We start from the raw sequence: 20519 nt of genomic DNA, 5'->3' as shown, positions 1-20519 counted from the left end.
GGAATAACTTTTGGTTGACCAATCAGGCAAAAGAATTCTTTACTCCTTTTGTCTTGATTGGTCCATTAAACGATACTTTTAAAAATAGATTTTTGAACACTTGTAAAATGATCGTTTACATGTGAAAATGAAATCGACGTAACGTGAAAAAAATATATTTTGATCAAATTGATTACATTTTAAAGAGCTTCTCTATCTCTTTACAATAAAACAAAAGGTTAGTTAAATTTTTCAAATGCAATCAAGATATTACTTGCCATTATAAAGAGATACAGACTAGCTAACCTATTTTTTTAATCTATGCTGGTGTCAAGTGTCAAGTCAAATATGCAGAGATACATGTGCTAAATAACTCTTTAAATTTTGAAAGCACTCTTCAACTTAAAGAAACCTAATATTATCTTTTTCTATATCTGGAAAGAAAAGCATTTATCTAATAATAAAATCTTACAATTCGTATATCGTTCGATTACTTCGAGAAAGAAGAATGAAGATTTCAATATTTAATAAAGACGACTTGGTATTGCTAGTAGGAGAAGGCAATTTCTCATTTTCTGTAGCATTATTGCGGCATAATTTAAACATCAAGTTTATCGCTACTTGCTATGAATCTAACGTGAGTCAAGAGATTGCAAAAGAAAATATAAAGTATCTTCAGAACAATGGTTAGTAAATCGTATGAATTCGACTCATATACTCACAATATCGTAATCAAATTTTTCAATTGAAAGAGAAACTTATTTATGCTTTTTTTTCTAGGTATTTGTGTATTGTTTGATGTAGATGCTACAAAATTGGAAAAATGCCTTGCATTAAAATCTAAATTATTTGACAAAATTATTTTTAACTTTCCTCATGTAGGTGGTAAAATGAGAATAGAAAAAAATAGGGACTTACTGAAAAGCTTTTTTGTATCATCCCAAAAAATGATAAAAGAAAATGGTCAAGTATTAGTGACATTGTGTAATGGCCAAGGTGGAACACCTATGGACAATCCCAAGAGGCGTTGGGATGATTCATGGAAAATTGTAGAAATGGCTGCGCATGGAAATTTTATATTAACGAAAGTAGAACCCTTTTTGTGGCAATCTTTTCCAGACTTTGTTGTAACAGGCTATCGCAGTTTAGAGAAACAATTTCATACAGCAGGCTCGTTGATACATTTTTTTATAAAGAGCAAGCCACCCACAGTGTATAATATTATACCTAGCAATAAAATAGACATTTCTAAATACATTATAAATAATATTACATGGAAAGAAGTAACAAACAATATCGAAAATGAATCGGATTACGAAGTCAAGTGTATTTATCCATGTATTTTTGTATTTGATCTAACTTTATCTACTGACACAGATTTTAATACACTTGAATTTTATCAAGCATTATATAATTATGCAGGAGCTGTCATTGACAATATTGAGTTTGTCAATTATTATTTGTCTCCTATTGACAAAAAGATAAAAAGAACTTATAGAATAACGTATAAATCATATTATATACCTTTATATAGAAAAAGAGTTATTGAATTGCATCAAGATATAATCACGAGTTTTATAGAAGACAACTTTCAAGTTGCTATCTCAAGATAATCTAGTACAAAACTAGCTAAAGATACAAATCATTAAAAAATAAGGCTGTATTTCATTAAAATGGTACACATGGATATATATTAATTTATCTTATTATATTTAAGATACGAAGAATTATATATTTAAGATATAGAATTCTCTCATATCTTTCATAGTCATTTTCAGATGTAATTAAGTAAAAATTGGCAAATATAAGAGTCAAGGCACGGATATTGGTATTGGTGTGAACTTATTATATATTATGTTATATATTAGTAATAAATGTGTATTAAAAATGTACAGTATGTTTTGAACCGTTTTTTAATCAATCTTCAGCATGGACGAATATATAAAGATTACATTGAAATTTTAAAACTTGACATATACAATATTTGTTGTTGCAGTCAAATTTTAAATTAAAATTAATAATAAAAGAAAAAGACTCACTAAAATCCGCAAAAAGTTTGTTACAATTAAAGTTTATACAAATCGATGATTTACATTTACAATATAAGTTCGCACCAGCACCTACGCCTTAGCCCTTATTTGTCATAGTTTTCTCACTTGATTGTTGACACTCTGAATGTATTGCTATTATTATTTTCAGATGCATTGCCTTCGTCGTTTGAGAAATATCATCGCGTGTGATACAATTCAAGGACAAGGTTACAAAATTATATTGAACAGAAACAAATGCAAAATGTCAAATAGAAACTTATTTAGGACATTGTCTGTCACTGCATGTATACATGAGGAGAAATCTATAGCCAAACCTTTACGTAGTATAAAACCAAAATCAAAACACGATACTCTACAGTATTTTGTTGATATAAAACAAGTAGGAACATTGTCTTGCATCATATTTAAAAATATTTAGACATCAAATTATAAATTTATGATATGTGATTGTTAGACAAGAACAATTGGAGGAAAAGGTGGAGATGGTGAAATATCGTTTTTACGATTGTGGGTCAATGATCGAGCTGGTCCTGATGGAGGTGATGGTGGGCATGGTGGTCATGTAATATTTGAAGTAAGATTATCATAATAAATGACTAATAAAATACAATACACACACACACACACACCACATCTGACTTTATAGCAAAGATTGTACAATATTCACTTTTATTGTATAGGCAAAAACAAATGTGAAAGATCTTCGACATATACAATCTGTGCTTAGAGCTGAAGATGGTGAAAAGGGATATACTAAAGATTGTTTCGGCAAAAATGCGCAACACAATGTGGTAGAAGTACCTGTTGGGACGATCGTGCGTGATCTAAATGGCAGAATATTAGCCGACTTGGACCAAAATGGGATGATGTTTATCGCCGCGAGAGGTGGTGCCGGTGGCCATGGAAATGCCTTTTTTAAGTCAGATATTCAACAGTCACCAGAAATATCCGAATATGGTGCGATCGGAGAAGACTTGCAATATGTGTTAGAAATAAGAAGTATGGCCCATGTTGGATTAGTAAGTGTTATATGTATATATACTCTCTTCATAATTACAATTATTGCTATGATTTTTCGTTATTTCTTCATTCAAAAAAATTAATTTTCAAGAATATAATTCAAACACCTATATATCATAAAATATAAACATATAAAATATATAAAAATGCGCGCGCGTTACATTTTTGTTTCATATTTTTTTTATGAATCTATATATAGATTGGTCTACCAAATGCTGGTAAAAGTACACTTTTAAGAGCTATAACCAGAGCTAGGCCAAAGATAGCAGCATATCCTTTCACTACTCTGAAACCTTATATGGGCATGATACAATATGATGATTATAAACAAGTTGCAGGTAATTTGTTTTAATTTAATATAACGCAATAAAATTCATTCTTCTCTTCTTTCTCATTCTATTTTATCATTGTTTGTTTCAGTGGCCGATATGCCCGGTCTCATAGAAGACTCGCACAAGAATAAAGGACTTGGTATAACTTTTCTCAAACACGCGGAGCGTTGCGCCGCTTTAATATTTATCTTAGACGTTACATTAGACGAACCATGGAGAGCTCTAGAAATTCTAAAGTATGAAATTAATCAGTTTAATCAAAGATTAAACGACAGGCCTCATATCATTGTAGCGAACAAAATGGATTTGCCTAATGCTGAGGTGAGAGCAATCAAAATCTAAAATTCTCTCTTTTTTTCTATTTACTAATTATTGCCCAATTAATTTAAATGTCAATGGTAAAAAGAGAAAGAGTATGGTAGTTACGATAAAAATTTCGAGTGATTTTTACAATAATATAGTTGCAATTTATATTTCAGATTAATTTACAATTACTCAAGAAATATATAAATTTACCAATAATTCCTATCTCTGCCAAGCTGGGTACAAACATCTCTACTTTATTAAAAGAGATTAGGATACTGTATGATAATCTGGAAACCAATATATCGGAAGAAAATGACAACCCTCTTGCATAATGTAACACAACGCATTTCAGTAGAAAATGCAAATAAATGTTTTTATTACAATAGCTAACAGCTATTAATTAACATTACATTTTGTGCAAAATGTAAAATTCTTTACTACACATTTTACTTGTGGCTGATTCAAAATTGTACAAAACCATCTATTTAAATTTGTATATTGCTTTCTATAATGCGGATCCAATACATATTCGTACAAAGGCAATAGTGCGATAAAAACAAATATATCCGCAAGAGTGATTCTTTCTCCTATCAAATATGTTCTTGTATGTAATGTGTTGTCCAATGTTCTTAAAGCAGAAAGAACATCTTCTTTAGAAACCTTTGCGTTTGTTTTTATATCTTTTGATACAGAAGTGTCGAGGGACAGAAGCACCCAGCCATTGACTGCCGGTAAAATGTGGTTTTGCGCATAATTCATCCATTGCAAAACCTGGCTGGATGCAAATAAATCATCTTCACGCCGTAATTGCGAATTTGATAAAAAGAACGCGATAGCATTAATATCGAATAATGTGGCATCTACTGCTTTTAATATTATATTGCTAGAATGTAATTTATCATTTTCGATTTGCTTAATAGTCAAACATTTGTCGCTATATCGTGCGATTATTTGTGCCAAATAGCATTTAGCGCTCCCAATATTTGCATAAAGTATCAATTTTGATGACGAGTTCATTGATTGATAATCATTTTCTAAAGTCTTACAAGTATCGTTAGCAATACTATTTTCTGGAAGCAGATACACAATTTTTTATTTTACAGTATAAATTATATACTAACAATGCAAAATATTTCTATACTTACCTATAACCCCAAGTTTTTGCTTGGCAAACTCATTAGCTTTGCTTATTATTTCGTTCAAACACGCTATATTAGTCCCGGAAGCTTGTGCAGATTCAGGTTTCCCGCCTCCTTTGCCTTGCATCGCAGGCGCAATCACTTGGATCCATTCGTTTGCTTTCAGTCCTTTGAAAATCGCGGACTACGAATAATCTTATTTAATATTACATTGTGCAAATGTTTTTATTTTTTATTTCTCGATGCTTCTCAGAATAAATCTTTTTACCTTTGGCACAGAACTGAGAGCAAATATCTTTTTGACATCATGATCGACGCTTATAAGCAAAGCACTAGTTTCCGGCGATAAAACTCTAATCTTCTTCAACGCTGAATCCAGAGCTTTCGTATTACTGTATGCTTCCAGAACCTCGATTAAGATTTGGCATCCAACTCTGGACTGTATTATAGATTGAGCAGTTTCTACAACTGTGTTAGCGATAGCTGCCTTTGCTGCTCGTTCCTTATCATCAAGAGATTTCTTTAATTCTTTCAGCATGGTACGCATGTTATCCTGCATACAAAGACAAATTATTTGTGGAACGAGTTAAAACATTTATTATTAATTGAAACGAAAATTGTATTAAATGTAATTACCTTTCTCCATCCAGGAATAACGGCATGCGTTATTTCATCCATCAGTTTCACTATCTTCTTCACATATTCCTTAGAGTTTATTCCAGATTTATCAATTTCAGTCATTGTTTGAAGATGGGATAATTGATTTTGCAATAATGTTGCCGTTCTGAAAGCTTTGGCAGCTTCAGGTCCAGTGAGCGCTACTATACGTCTGATGCCTTTAGCAATTGCTTCTTCGCTGGTTATTATAAAATCACCTATATGGCCAGTGTAATGTAAATGTCTATAGAAAAAAATCGTCAACTTGAAGAAGCGAACATCAAACGTGTGTCTGCAACTTTATATGGACGGTACTTACGTTCCACCGCAAAATTCCACGCTAGTTTCAAGAGCGGCTGTACTCAAAGGATTCTTTTCTAGATCGTCAACCGGTATGCCCATGCTAATAACGCGTACCGGATCAGGATATGTCTCTTCGAACATTGCACGCAAACCCTGAATGGTTTTCGCTAAAGCTAAATTACTCTCCTTAGCATAAATTTTCTTGTTCTTTTTGACCATATCAGCGGTAATGTTTTCCGTGTTTTTCACTTGTTCTGTTGTCATTGGTCCTATTGTGAAGATTCAATAGTATATAATAAGAATAAATTTGCGTGATATAGTACGATTTATATTTTTCGATAATGTACCTTTGTTTGTAAAGTCGAAACGGAGTCTATCAGGTGCAACTAACGATCCTTTTTGATCAGCTCCTGTTCCCAGAACCTTCCTAAGCGCATAATTCAGAGCGTGCGTGGCGCTATGATTAGCCATTATCAGCCGTCTACGTGCCATATCCACATTTGTATGAACTTTATCTCCTTTTCTTAACGTACCCTCTCCTACGGTACCGATATGTAGCACATAACCGGCTCTAACTTGAACGTTTTTCACGCGAATCTCTGTAGCCTTGTACAAAACAATATAGCAGTAATCTCATTTTTTTTTACATGCAGTTAGAAGCGAATTCATTTTTGCATACCTCATCGTCGACTTTCACTAAAAATCCCTCGTCGTATATCTGACCTCCTTGTTCCGCGTAAAAATTCGTTTTATCTAATAAAATTCCAACTTCTTCGCCAGACGTTACTTGATCGACGAAAGTTTTGGCGCGTCTCAGTGCGATCACAGTACCGGTACATGGCGCAAACTCATACTCCTCGTATTTAATGGAACTAATCACCTTATAATTATATTTAGGAGAATCATCTGTAGGTTTAACACCACGTTCTTGCAATTCAGTAATGGCATGGACATCCAAATTTATTTGGTCGTCTACTCCACCAGCTTTATTTTGAGAAATTAACTATATAATTGAGAAAATATTTATGATGAATATATAAAAAAGTTTAATTCACATTAAATCAATAGATTAATCATTACAGAGCGAAATATATATAATACCTGCGCTTGTTTTTTAGATTCTTCATAACCTGCCATGTCGATTTTCAACCCTTTTTCCTCAATCATTAATCGAGTGAGATCTATCGGAAAACCATAAGTATCATACAAGCGCCATGCGACATCACCTGGTACAGTATCGCTTGCCTCTAATTTCGTTATCGTTCTATTTAGCAAATTACGACCGCGCGATAATGTTTTCAAAAATTGGGCCTCTTCCTCATTCACGACATCAATTATACTTTCTGGATCTTTTGTTACTTCTGGAAAAACTTCCCCTGTAACAACAAAAGATTGACTTTAGAAATAATGCAAGTAATAAATATAGAGACTTTCCTTATTGTGATAAAAAATATTTACCGAGAAGATCTACAACTACATTTACAAGAGATCCAAAGAATCCAGGCTTAGCGTTTAATTTTTCTGTCCCATAACGTACAGCACGTCGTAAGATTCTTCTCAAGACATATCTATCAAACAGAAATTTTGTATTAAAAAGTATAAAAGTAAAAAAAGAGACAAAAAGTTTTAAATAACCTCGCTTACCCTCTACCAGTATTATCAGGCATTCCTCCATCCGCTAGAGCGATTGTAATAGTTCGAGCATGATCTGCCAAAACTCTGTATGCCATATCAATCCCATTAACATCATCAGTCCCTATTTTACCTTGATAGGGTGGGGCACCTGTAGCCTTTTCAATTGCAGCAAACAGAGGTATGAATAAATCAGTATCGTAATTAGCACGTTTATTCTGAATTACTGATACTAATCGTTCTAAGCCCAAACCACAGTCTATATGCTTTTTTGGTAATGATTTAAGACTGCCATCTGATTCCCTGAAATATTGATATAATTAACATAATTAAATTGTTTATTAAATTTGAAATAATTAAATAATTAAAAGTTTATATGATATATAAATGAGTTTATAAATATATTATAGAAATTATAGAGATAAATTAAATACCTATTATATTGTATAAACACCAGATTCCAGATTTCTAACACGTCGGGATCATCCATGTTTACAAGATGAGCCGCTTCTCTACCACCGATACGATCGTAGTGTAGTTCACTGCATGGTCCACAGGGTCCAGTTTCACCCATTTCCCAAAAATTATCTTTCATATTGCCTGGTAGAACGTGCAAGGCAGGTATTCTGCAGATTTTCATTACAAATTTCTTTGTTAAAATAAAAACATTAAAAGTTAAAAATTTAAAAAGAAAAAAAGAAGACTATAATATAAAATTTAAAAAAGATTACAGAATGTGAAATAAAGTATAAAATTATTTAAACAGATACTTAAAATAATTATATTCTAAAATGTGACTATAAGAGAGTACCCAAGAGAAAGCCACAAGTTTTTACACTCATTGTCTGGTGCCAATCCATTCTTCTCATCACCACCGAAATATGTCACATACAATCTATCAGCTGGTAGTTTCAATACATCTGTTAAAAATTCCCAGGCCCAAGCACATATTTCTTTCTAAAAAAATAATCCAATATATTCTCTTAATAGATATAAAATTATTATATATTAAAATTTAAGAGATAATTATAAATTTTTTACAATAATTCTAATTGACTGATTACCTTGAAGTAATCTCCAAAGGACCAGTTTCCCATCATTTCAAAGAAAGTATGATGATAAACATCTTTACCAACATCATCTAGATCATTGTGTTTGCCGCCAGCTCTAATGCACTTTTGACTATTCACTACGCGTACCCATTTTGCCATATCACTATTAGGATCAACTGTTCCTAAGAATATTGGTTTAAACTGAAATACATTTTTATAATAAGAGAGATACAGATTTATCATATAAAATATTAACAAGGTAATCGTGGCAAGAATTACAAAAAATACAATTATATTAATACCTGATTCATTCCAGCATTTGTAAAAAGCAAAGTTGGGTCATCATGAGGTATTGTTGAACTTGAGTGCACATATTCATGACCCTTACTCTTGAAGAAGTCGATATAAGCTTGCCGTATCTGCTTTGCATTCATATTGATTGACATTTTAATATCTTAGATTTTTCTTTAACTCTATTCTATAAAAAAATGACAATATATTATTGAGATATTAAGACGTACATACATATTGCAATAGTTTACCATATGGTCTCAGGTTGTATTAGGAGAAATAATAAATTCATTTATCGAGCAATGAACAAAAAATATTTTTTTTTGTGAATTGTACAATTGTATTTTACAATACTTATAATAATATAAATTAATCAAATTTATATATGTAAAGAAAAAGAAATTTATGACAATTTGGTGTAAAACTTACTTCCAGGTGACACATGAAAGTCTGAGCAAATACAACTGGTCGTATTTCGTATCGATAATGAAATCATGTGAAAAGAGAAAGGGGAAAAAAAAATTCAGAGCACATGCAAAGCATACCGCTTTCGCGAGCTGTCGTGAGCTGTCGTGAGCTGTCGTGAACCGGTAAGCGGAAAAAAAATCACTGTCCAAGTCCGCATAAACTAAGGCTAAGGATGCCATTACACATGTCATACGACGAGCTTGTCGATTGGTTATCAGATAGAGAATTTTTAAAATTTCGAGAATTTCTTGCAACGACAGCCAATCAATCGTCCGACAAGACTTGTCGAACGACAAATGTAATAATGCCTTTAAGCTGCATGATTTCCATCTGCCTCCATCATTCGTCATTCGTCAGTGTGATCGATATGTGTATAGATGTGGATGAACAATAAATAAAGTTACGCAAAATGCCGTTTATGATAGGCAAAGAGCCCGTGCGGCGAACATTGAAATACCTGATGTCCGGTCAGTTGGTATTAAAGAATAAGATACAGATATTATCTATTAATTATAACACACACAGTGATCATCATAAGGGCGCAAGGTGAAGTCTCAGGTTATGCGTAATATGATACTGCATCATCTACCCTTCGTGATTTTTAATGAAAATCTAATTCTAATCTTTCCGTTTTTACAGAGATTTTATATTTTGGCATTTATCACAACTGCAATACAAAAATCCGACCGTACAGATAGTTACTTTTAAAAACATGACACCGTCGCCATTCATAAAATGCTACTATGGTAATATGATTTGTGATTTTGTTACTTTGCGAAACAGATTTATATTTAATACAAAAATTAGGAAAATAGTTATATAGATTCAAAGGTATATATTCTACAATGTAAAAAATATAAATTTGCAGAAGATGGAAAAGCAATGTTAATAGATATTGATAGTAAATCAAAGGACGAGATACTTCAACATCTTATAAGAGTAGTAGGAAAATCAAAATCTACATTAATACAGGAATCTATAAGTAAGGGAAAAAAGGATAATCCAGCGAATTTCGGAGTAGGTTGCGAAAAAAGCTGTATATGTCACATCCCAGGACAATTGCCATGTCCTGGTATAGTACCTTTACCGGATCATATGCGTGGAAAGATTATAATAGAAAGATTACAGAATAAAGAATAGACAAGCTGTCTGATATTAAAGATTCTTGTTATAATTGTATTATAATTGCACATATGTATTATATACATAGAGTTTATATGTATACATGGTCATTATTTATTCAAAAACATATGGATAGCGAAAATAATTTGCCCATCTCATATACTTTGTTACAAAGCATCTTACATGTGTGTTTATTATAAAAAAGATTTTCATATATTATGAAAATACATCAATGCTAAGCATTATATTATATCGAAGACTTGAAATATTTGTAGCTGTAATGTTTCTTATATCTGCTTGTTTATAGGAATCAATATTTGTCTACCCTAGAAATTTAGGAATCATTACATTGTTTATAAATATATTGAGCATTGCACAACAGACAAAATGTATATAAAATTTTTTAATATAGCAAGGAATATAGAATTTTTAAAACAATATTACAAATGCCTAGATTATTATAAATAATATAAATATCATGAAAAAAAAAATGTAATAATGGTTTTATTAGTTGATAAATGAAAGAATATAAAATATTCGAAATGACTATACATGAATTATCTTCTTGGTTTATGACGATTGTATGGTTTGTTGTGATGGTAATAGCTCCCACGACTATGATAACGTGTAGAAGTGGACGGTTTTTGATTCTCTGCTTTCTGATAAAGCTGTATAATTGGCGATCCTTCCAACGGTTTATTCAACTCAAATTCTTCCTCCGATTCTTTCATCAATTTAAGTTTTGCTTCAATCGCTTGAATTGCTGTTTCAAGACTGCACATAAATTGTGTTTTAAATAATGAGAACTGTTATTGATCATTATTTTTAAAAATGTACAAAACTTTATTACCTTATTTTTTTATCTTCTTTCTTTGCACCAGCTAAGGCAGGAATATCTATTTTTGGCTTTGGTTTCTCCATGTCCAACTAAATAAAAATTGATTACTTTCATGTTATTTTATGCATGATTTTGAAATATTCAAAATTATAAAAACTTAATATGTTTTATGAAATAAATGATATAATATATTGTTATAAATAATTGAGACTTATATAGAAAATCTATATTTGAACAATTATGCACATATATCATGTAAATATATTGTACCTCGGTAACACTATGTGCCCATCTGACAATAATATTCTTAGCTCCAACTTTTAGGTTATGTAAAGCATTCTTTGCTGTTTTGGCATCTTGGATTGTTTCGTAAGTAACAAATGCGTATCCTCTTGGCTGACCAGCTTGAGGTCCCGACCGATGAAACAGCAGATCGAACTTTTCGATTGTGCCATATTTTTGGACAAGTTTCAGGAGTTGGTACCGATTGACAAAAAGAGAGTTAGTTTTTCTTTTCAAATTTGTGTATTTTAATATAAAATAGAAAATAAATTTGTCCTTTATTTATTAAAATTAATGCAATTCTTTAAAGTATTTTTTTTTCTTTAAATATATCAAGTTCATTAAAAATATATTACCAAAATTTTATAAAAAAGAAATGTATATATTATAAATGTATATAAATACTTACTCATTAATTCTTAAATCTAAATTGCCTACCCATAAGCGTCTATCCTCGACTTGGTTTGATTTTATAGGTTCTAATGGCAAAGGAATTTTAGTATCTGGCTATAAATGACAAATAAAAATAAAATATTATTATATAGTTAAGATATCTGTAAAAATATTATTTTATAATGAAAACAAAAAAAAGAGACATTTAAAATGATCTTCAGATATTGTGGAATAGTTTAAAAATGATTACTTGATTTTAACCTTAAATATCTACAAACTATTTGCTTTAATATGACAATGTAAATTTATTTATTAATTATTTATAAATGATTGTGAACAAATAATCTTTTCTTATCGATACAACAAAGTCTTACCTCCATTCTAACGAGCCGAGAGAGATGGACAAGATGGTGTTGTCGAAAGTCGAATTGATTAAATTAACACCGAGAAACCTTAATCCTCATCAGTATTGATCGGCAATTCTAAGCAAACGAGAAAACTCGGTTCCTTCCCTCAGGTATTTCGAATTATTCGTGAAACCTTACGGGAGTAATATAACAGTTCATTGCTAAAGCATTCGTAACATTTGAGAGAAAATTCGTGAAAAAATTGGAGAAAATTGTGTTCGCACTATCACATCCGAGAGTTATTTCCGAAGGGTCGTAAAAATAAAAATGTATGATAAACCAAATATTCCGTATGATTTCGCATTTTGCAAAACTTGCTGCGCACAACTCTTGTATAATTAATCTTTCGTATCGATGTGTGTTTATTTTTTTTCAATCACTAAATAAGATTATTGAAACCATCGTATGCAGTTTTGCGTATAAGGTGCGTTCTACAATAAGTCGTATGTCGTTAGTTGTAAGCAAATTGACCAATCACAGTCGAATATTTTAGGAATAATCGATTGTCACTAGTCAATTTACTAACGACCACATTTGTCGTACGACAAACTTTTCAAGCGCATTGATTAGCTAATTTCTAGAGACTCGAGAAAGTTTCTATTTTGCAGCCAATCAATACGCTTAAAAAGTTTGTCGTACGACAAATGTAATGCCTTCGTTTCTTTGTTCGACCTTTTCGGATTGAACGATATTCTAGATATTCGAGCATCGTGATTACTAATGACTAGAATCGACAATTTTAGGTGCGTTCCACGTAACGCTCACGATATCATTTTATCCTTGTTGTTCATCGAAAGTTAAACAAAGACAAATAATGCTCGCGAGTGTGCGGTCGTTAAATGGAACGCGTCCTTTGTAATGAACAGATATCTGTGATCCACAATATAAGGTTAACTCTTCTCTAAAAGTTGTTTGGACCTTCCTAAGAGAAATTGGCAGAATAATATAGTAAAGGCTTGTTTTTAAAATGAAATAGCAATCGGAAAGAGAAATCATACGATAACACATAAGTTTATCGGTACCTAAGTAAAGGAAAAAAGAAGTGGAAGTGTCAAAAAAGCAGAAAAATAATTACTCGGTTGACGGTATGTACCCTCTTACATAAAAGGAAAAATATAAAATTAACTCATAGAAGCATATGAAAAATTGCGAGTTTAATTGACAGACACATAATCATTTCAGATACAATTGTATAGCTGCTATATATAATCGACGTAACCGTGTGTGAAGCAGCGAAGAATTCGAATGGAGAGCGCATAGTATTCTCTCAATTATTAACTAATGATAGATTGCGGCGCAGATATACTTTGCAATATTATGCACTATTATGTACACAATACAAATCGTAATTGTGAAGTTGTAATGAGAACTTCATGCTGTGTTACAAAGGAAAAATAGAAGAGAATGCTTAATTGTAATTGAACTTTGCAATTCTCTCTTCTCCTTCACATTTCTCACATCTTAATTGAAGCAAAGGTATATTTTCTGTATTATATTGCAATAACTCAAAGCCTCTTTGACCAAGCTCCAATTTATTAATCTATCAAATGATACCTACATGTTATTAATATTGAAAAAAATATAGATGAAATTATTATATATAATTTTAAAAATCTATTTTATTCTCTATATTAAAAATTCTGCTTTTATAGAACTTTATGCATTATTTTCAAAATTTTTGATGTAAAACTTCTTTTTATAATCTATTTTTGTGAAATGTGTAGTGTGTGTGTTATAACAATGACAACACCAATGTGCGAGGATAGTGGACCATTAAGGGAATGGGCACCACTTGCTGTCCTTTTACAACAGATACCTGCCAAAATACAAAATGGTATTTTTACACAAGATATTAATTTTACTTGCATCGCTGCCCTCACTGAATTTATCGCCATTGGAACTAATCATGGGCTTGTTTACTGGTATAATAGAGAAAAGCAGGATCTGCAAAGATTACGTTGTGAGGTAATTGAGAATTTTCGAAACTACTTTAAATTGATTTTTAATTAGTTTGATAAAAATATTCTTCTCATATCACAATAGAACATAAATTGCAAAATCACAAGCATACAAGTAATATCTACAGTCGATTATATGGTCGCTGCTGGCAACGAACATGGTGTTGTCACAGTTTTTCAAATTCCCAAAAGTCCGCCTGATTCATTGCCAGACAGTTTAAAACCAAAACAGAAGAAACAGGTAAATTATAAAAATATATTTTGATTATATTAAGATATAGAAACAATTTAAATACAAGATAAACTTGCTATTATTATTTACAAGGTGGAAAGGTATAGCATAAGTGGTTTACATAGTACTGCGGTGACAGCAGTAGAGTGGTCCAAGAATGGTATGAAATTATTTAGTGGAGATAAAGATGGTTTAGTGGTCTTAACAGAGATTGATTTTTATATGGTATGTAAATATTTAAAAAATCTTCGGAATATATTTTCTTATCTTTCTATAAATATATAGCTATCTCAACACTTTTTCTTTTTTTTTGTAGCATTTATCTAAATCATCCAAATTATTAAATGAGAAATATTCTGTGGTACAATTGAGCTACCAACAAGGTTTGTTATTAGTTTCAACTACATTACGTACAATTTTGGTCAACAGAAATGAAAATGGGAAGGTAACACAGGTTGGCCAAAAAGAACGTAAAATGTTAGTGTAAATTCAAGATTGCTATAGGATTAATATTGGGGCAACTTAAAATAATGTTTCAATGCTTTAGATTAGGTAAACTAGGCGCGGTATTTGCTTCTCGACAAAATTATGTACAAGAATCAGTAATCTATGCAAGTAGACCAGGGTTACGTCTGTGGCAAGCTGATAAGATTGGGACTGTATTAAAAACACTTATATTTAAGGTATCAAGAGTTAATATGTATATTTATTAATCTAATTTTATATATTAATCTCTTTATAATTTATTAAAAATATTCTAAATAGGATGCAGTTAGATCAGGTCATACAGAAGTGGCGTTACTAAATCCTGCATCGGAAGGCTCGAGAAAGAATCGTGGTGAACCTTCGTTCGGCATTGTATTACCATTTTGTGATGATTTATTGGTAACATATTGTGACGATGTAGTCTATGTAGTAAATCCAAATACGATTGCAATAACATCGATCGTAAATGATTTACGACGTGTTACCGATGTGGCTTGCACGAAAGACGAAATATTTATATTGGAAGGAGAAAGAAATATTTTGCGTATTGCCTATTACCCTGAAAATAATATTATATCTGGTACGTGTGTGCATATATAAAATTACTGTATCTCTGAGATATAATTAGATGAATAGTTAATGCATCCTAATCATTTTATGAAACAGGAGAAACAAGCAATATGCTGGATCCTTTATTGTCATTTGCTGAATATAGTAAACCTGTTGCCAATGGTATATTAGGATTAACTTCAAAGATAAAGGAAAGTAATATAGTACCAACTATTCCGTTTTCCAAAATCAATCCAACCAACATTATTCAATCTGTAGGGTAAGCAAAAGATAATCTGATTTCTGATACTGTATCACTTGCTAGAATTAAAAAAATTAATTTTTTTTTCAACGTGAATGAATTAAAAGTAAGCATTTACATTGTAGCATTTTGCCAACTGTTGCTATCGGTACTGATGTTAATGTAATTGCGAATGCGGAAGAAGCTGTGGAAATACCTCCAATAGTTCCGATAGATTTAAATACTACACTTATAACTGATATTAACAAGATACCGGAAGATAATGATACCAATAAAAGAAATGTAGAAGACAAGAGCAATGATCGCCGGGAAATATTCCAAAAAATTGGCCAACAAGCATTCGAAGATGTTGTTTTTACGCCTGAAAGAAAACAGAAGAAATCTCGGATTAAAGTAGTGAATGGAAGCGAGAGTGTTACATCGCCACACGACAACACTGATGATTTGTCAAGTAGTTTAGGTACTGATCATATGAATATTAACAAGACAACGACAACTTATTCCTCTTTAATGCAATTGAGTCTCGATGATGATTTTATATTGAAGTCGGACCGAGATTTAGAAACAATTCAACGAGATGTAGAAGATAAGGAGAAATTGTTAGCAGATGTTCTCGATTTTGACTTGTCCAAGTACATGACGAGTAGCCGAATAAACAAAGATGATTCAAATATATCCAATCACATGAATACTATAACATGTATCAATTGTAATGTACATTCCAATGCGATGAATGGAGAACAGGATGCGAACAAGGAAAACGAGAATATAGAACAAAGCGATCACACGGAAACCGAGTCGGGGGAGGAAGATGTTAGTTATCGCACCGAACTAAAGCGATTAGAAGATCTTGGAGAATGCAGAAAGACTCTTTTACAAAACAAACTGGATGATATCCCACCAACTCATAATAATTTCGTTGATATTCGACAAGTACCGCCGATGGATCGAGACGAACTAGAACATCAATTTAATGGTAAGTAATTATTAGAATAACGAAGAACATATATCGTTTTTATGATTGGCTATAAACTGTTACAAAATATTCTTATGCTTGTAGCTTTAGCAAAGGAATGTGCCACATCCGTTATTCTCGAGGAAGAAGATTGGGTTTTAGTCAAAGATGATATACCTTCGATCACGATGTTTTAAGCACGAATTGCTTCATATCTTATACATAAGTATACTATTGTTAAAAAATAATAAATTGTTACGTGATATGTATGACAACAGCAATAGTAATCTTTTCACTATCAATTTTTCTTCTATGGAATATATTTTATTGATTGTAAAAGGGTTAAACTTTTTTGGCTGTTGTCAAATATTGACAATTTATAAATTATTGGACTGCACAAAAATATTATTTCAAGTAATTCATCGTTTTAGATATTACAAATATTAGGTATAGATAAAATGAATTATTATAAAATAAATAACTACAAAATAATGCATCTAATCTTGGAAAATGCATAATTTGGAATTATTCTCATTAGTACACAAAATTATATTTTGCATATAAAAAAAATTATCAATATTGAAAAATAATATTAGTGTCGTTGCCTTAATATTTTAACATAAACATTAGTATTATTAATACATTTGTGATTAATGAATATACAATCTTTTTTTCCGAATCAACAATTTTATAAAATATGTAATCAACGCGTTAATATATATAAATATTGTGTTATTTAATAAATAGATAATAAATATTATTTACTAAGTTTGTAATTCGAATTATATGTTGACATATATATCTAAGTTAATTGTAAACATAGTAAATAATATTTATTAACTATTAAATAATTATACATTTTTTGCATAATATCCTAATGTTGTCAAACATTCCAAAAATATGTTATTAAGTTAGATTTAATATATAAATGTAAATTAATACGTGCAACAAATTTTGTATACATTTATGTATAACACTTACTATTGGCGTCTTGGTATTATAAATTTGTAAGTTTTAGAACATATATACATATAACAATGATTTAAAAAATGTAAGATTCAACAATATCTTTTGGCATTATTTACTTATTACTTTGAATACATTATTCATTTATATCTAATTTTGTAATATATATTTGTTTGTGCTTGGATATGAGGAGGGAGATCAAAGCAACAGAAATAGTAAATATGAGAGATTTATATTATATGGCTCTAAAATAAATCGTTTTGCCATCAACTAGTATGCTATAATATATGAAGAAAAATATAAATTGTGTTAATAACACCAGTTTACAAATTTCACACTTTTTTTAGTGCAGGAAATGGAAACAATTTTCTTTTTAACATATATTGGGGTGCAGACGCTAAATCCGCAAGGTAAAATGGCCCATCACATTAGGTTTTCGAGAAAAATGGGATTGAAACTTGCGAAAACGCTTTTTTTTATCATTTTTGAAAATTCATAGCAAACGAACCTGATGTGCAAGAGGCTCTAATGAAAGCTTGAACATTATACTTTAATATAAAAATATCGAATCTCTTACCGCAGGTGGAAGAGATTAAAAGTGAGTAAATTATTTACTCAATTAAAAGTAAAAAATTATAATTTTTTTAACAAATGAATAAAAGAAAAAAACGTTTTCAGTGTGATTAAGCACTTTTAATCTTGTGTATTGAAACAATGATTAAAATTTTTACTGTTTATAACGGTTTTGCAATTGAATTGCTTAGGGCAATCATTCTACTTGATACAGTGTGATTCATAGATGTATAATATATAGCGCATCTCTACATCTTCCATATTCAGAATGCATCAAAAAATAGAAAGAGACAGCTGCTGTACAATCACTGATCTGTCTTTGTCTGACTGGGAAAGAGAAAAGTAGAAGGGATGGAAAAGATGAAGATAGAATGGTGATACACATGCTATCTCTGTCTAATATTTGACGATCTCCACTCTTTAATACTCGGTCTAGATATACTATGTCTATGATATGATTACATCTAAAAACAAAGCGCGCCTGAGGTTCGATGATATCTGCGATAAAAAATTCGATATTTTTATATTAAAGTATAATGTTCAAGCTTTTGAGCCTTTTCTGAAGTCTATTACACATCGAGTTCGTCTGCTATAAATATTAAAAAACGTGTTTTTTGGAGGTTTCAACTTTATTTTTCTTGAAAACTTGAAATAATAAATATTTTTTAACGACAGATTTGTGCTTAGCGTTGAAAATTATCCTAGAAACAGTGTTCAAATGCTTATGCATAAAATCTTGTAAACTAGTGTAATTAGGAACAGAGCGCTTTTGTGCAATTGTATCAAACTATGTTTTATCAACTGAAATAAAACTATAATTTAAAATTGTATATATTACATTTATATTTTTCTGTCTGCATAAAACATAAACAATAATCATTGGAATTACACTAATTTATTATATCATTTATTTACTGTTTGATCATTTACACAACATTTAAATGTTTTTGTGTAAGTAAAGAATAATTTATTTCATTACTTCATAACTGACCTTGATTATACTGTGGTTTGGATGAGATCAGTGTACTTTTTTATTTTGCTAGCAACACTCATATCTACATATTTGTCACCTATCGAAACCACCATGCCACCAATAATTGAAGGATCTACTTTGGCAGTGAGTAAGATAGTTTGACCTTTCTTCAGAAAACCCTTTAAAGCTGACTCTAGTTTACCCTTTGTATCTGCATCAAGTGGTTTTGCAGTAATAACTTCACACACCACTTCTCCTCTGTTAGCAGCCATAATCAGTTTATATAAATTGATGATTTGGTTGATTTTTGCCAGTCGGCCATTCTCTGCAAGTAATGTCAACAGATTTGCAGTAGCTGTATTTATGTTAACCTTATTTCCAATAGTCTTAAAGGCTTCCACCTTATCCTTTCGTTTTATTGAAGGATCCTTTACAAATTCTATTAATTTGGTATCTGTTTTCAAAAGACCCTAATTTGAACAATCAGAAATTAATATTTCAAAATAAAATATAAATATATATTTGATATATCAATATAATTTTCTGCTTATATAATTATACCTGAAAGGTGATCAAATCCTTTTCCACTGCATCTAAAACTTTCTGTTTGGATGCAGCTGAGAAAAGAGCTGTCGCATACCTGCCCTCTAATCCAAAAACTTGAATTGGAGGCTGCATTGACATATGAAACATTATAAAAATCAATGTTTCCAGACAATTCATCAGAACATTTTATAAACTTATCAATTAGAAATATTATGCGAATATATACAAATCGAAAAATCCATGAAAAAAATTAAATACCTTAACCAGCTGCTGCGTGACAGCCGACGCAGAAAAGGTTCGTATCTGAAAGAAAAGTTATTCATGACAAATAAGTTGTAAAATAAGTAATGATACATCAATATAACGAGTGATAATTCTTTCAATTATATATATATGAATATATTTTAATAGTCTATTATGTGCGTGTACAGATAAAAAATTAATTTTTTATAATGCTATAATACATATAGTTTATATTTTATTGTCCAAATGCATATATACTCACAATTATTTTACTAATAGACATTTTTACAAATCTCGCAACAGTTCACAGAAATTGAGAAGCAAGGTATATAAGCTTACATATCACACATACATTATTATATAATGAATGCTTCCATTTGCACGAATTCTAATGCAGGATTCACATTGTACCGACATCCGACATATTTATGGTATCTGATATCCAATAGAAGAGTTTGTTTTCTAGTAATTCTAACTCTCTAGTAACGAAAAATTTTTCAGAAC

The 20519-nt window shown here is 30.8% G+C and overlaps 6 protein-coding genes across 12 annotated transcripts; 3 read left to right on the top strand and 3 right to left on the bottom strand.

Annotated features, from left to right (window-relative positions):
- The first annotated feature begins 127 nt into the window (after positions 1 to 127).
- LOC138935368 (mitochondrial ribosome-associated GTPase 2) lies at positions 128 to 4209 on the top strand. Of its 4 annotated transcripts, none has more exons than XM_070299856.1 (7): positions 128 to 217; positions 2179 to 2409; positions 2485 to 2604; positions 2711 to 3049; positions 3250 to 3388; positions 3471 to 3703; positions 3862 to 4209. In XM_070299856.1, the coding sequence occupies exons 2-7, from the start codon at positions 2179 to 2181 to the stop codon at positions 4018 to 4020; spliced, it is 1221 nt and encodes a 406-aa protein (XP_070155957.1). In that variant the 5' UTR covers positions 128 to 217; the 3' UTR covers positions 4021 to 4209. The 4 variants fall into 4 exon arrangements, 3 of the variants coding, with proteins under 3 accessions (XP_070155957.1, XP_070155956.1, XP_070155955.1); XM_070299855.1 differs by lacking the exon at positions 128 to 217 and adding an exon at positions 648 to 665; XM_070299854.1 differs by lacking the exon at positions 128 to 217 and adding an exon at positions 1565 to 1655.
- On the bottom strand, positions 1902 to 9406 carry Alars (alanine--tRNA ligase, cytoplasmic). Of its 3 annotated transcripts, none has more exons than XM_070299852.1 (15): positions 9308 to 9406; positions 8774 to 8949; positions 8484 to 8672; positions 8231 to 8376; positions 7854 to 8045; positions 7432 to 7722; positions 7246 to 7355; positions 6889 to 7163; positions 6467 to 6790; positions 6135 to 6393; positions 5804 to 6056; positions 5464 to 5728; positions 5096 to 5380; positions 4834 to 5011; positions 1902 to 4758 (listed from the first exon to the last, which is right to left on the bottom strand). In XM_070299852.1, the coding sequence occupies exons 2-15, from the start codon at positions 8915 to 8917 to the stop codon at positions 4085 to 4087; spliced, it is 3585 nt and encodes a 1194-aa protein (XP_070155953.1). In that variant the 5' UTR covers positions 8918 to 8949; positions 9308 to 9406; the 3' UTR covers positions 1902 to 4084. The 3 variants fall into 3 exon arrangements, with proteins under 3 accessions (XP_070155953.1, XP_070155952.1, XP_070155954.1); XM_070299851.1 differs by having other exon boundaries at positions 9192 to 9376; XM_070299853.1 differs by lacking the exon at positions 9308 to 9406 and having other exon boundaries at positions 8484 to 8653; positions 8774 to 8853.
- Positions 9407 to 9576: 170 nt separating this feature from the next.
- Mrps25 (mitochondrial ribosomal protein S25) lies at positions 9577 to 10813 on the top strand. The gene is made up of 3 exons (XM_070299858.1): positions 9577 to 9776; positions 9870 to 9976; positions 10099 to 10813. The coding sequence occupies exons 1-3, from the start codon at positions 9640 to 9642 to the stop codon at positions 10368 to 10370; spliced, it is 516 nt and encodes a 171-aa protein (XP_070155959.1). The 5' UTR covers positions 9577 to 9639; the 3' UTR covers positions 10371 to 10813.
- On the bottom strand, positions 10691 to 12670 carry LOC138935370 (probable RNA-binding protein 18). Its single transcript, XM_070299859.1, has 5 exons — positions 12240 to 12670; positions 11882 to 11979; positions 11461 to 11701; positions 11203 to 11279; positions 10691 to 11126 (listed from the first exon to the last, which is right to left on the bottom strand). The coding sequence occupies exons 1-5, from the start codon at positions 12243 to 12245 to the stop codon at positions 10910 to 10912; spliced, it is 639 nt and encodes a 212-aa protein (XP_070155960.1). The 5' UTR covers positions 12246 to 12670; the 3' UTR covers positions 10691 to 10909.
- A 439-nt stretch (positions 12671 to 13109) lies between these two features.
- On the top strand, positions 13110 to 17265 carry LOC138935440 (WD repeat-containing protein CG11141). Of its 2 annotated transcripts, XM_070300012.1 has the most exons (11): positions 13110 to 13357; positions 13455 to 13748; positions 13997 to 14237; positions 14316 to 14471; positions 14556 to 14687; positions 14779 to 14939; positions 15010 to 15145; positions 15228 to 15528; positions 15615 to 15777; positions 15885 to 16735; positions 16820 to 17265. In XM_070300012.1, the coding sequence occupies exons 3-11, from the start codon at positions 14013 to 14015 to the stop codon at positions 16909 to 16911; spliced, it is 2217 nt and encodes a 738-aa protein (XP_070156113.1). In that variant the 5' UTR covers positions 13110 to 13357; positions 13455 to 13748; positions 13997 to 14012; the 3' UTR covers positions 16912 to 17265. The 2 variants fall into 2 exon arrangements, with proteins under 2 accessions (XP_070156113.1, XP_070156114.1); XM_070300013.1 differs by lacking the exon at positions 13110 to 13357 and having other exon boundaries at positions 13373 to 13748.
- Positions 17266 to 19138: 1873 nt separating this feature from the next.
- Atpsyno (ATP synthase subunit O, mitochondrial) lies at positions 19139 to 20386 on the bottom strand. The gene is made up of 4 exons (XM_070300014.1): positions 20278 to 20386; positions 20031 to 20075; positions 19788 to 19898; positions 19139 to 19696 (listed from the first exon to the last, which is right to left on the bottom strand). The coding sequence occupies exons 1-4, from the start codon at positions 20296 to 20298 to the stop codon at positions 19250 to 19252; spliced, it is 624 nt and encodes a 207-aa protein (XP_070156115.1). The 5' UTR covers positions 20299 to 20386; the 3' UTR covers positions 19139 to 19249.
- Positions 20387 to 20519: the final 133 nt, after the last annotated feature.

This window comes from Polyergus mexicanus, unplaced genomic scaffold (assembly GCF_030449975.1).
Source record: "Polyergus mexicanus isolate NDT 795.1 unplaced genomic scaffold, iyPolMexi1.0 SCAF_8, whole genome shotgun sequence".
NCBI lineage: Eukaryota > Metazoa > Arthropoda > Insecta > Hymenoptera > Formicidae > Polyergus > Polyergus mexicanus.
Note: the sequence above shows the minus strand (reverse complement) of the source record. Positions and strands in the feature narration are given on the sequence as shown.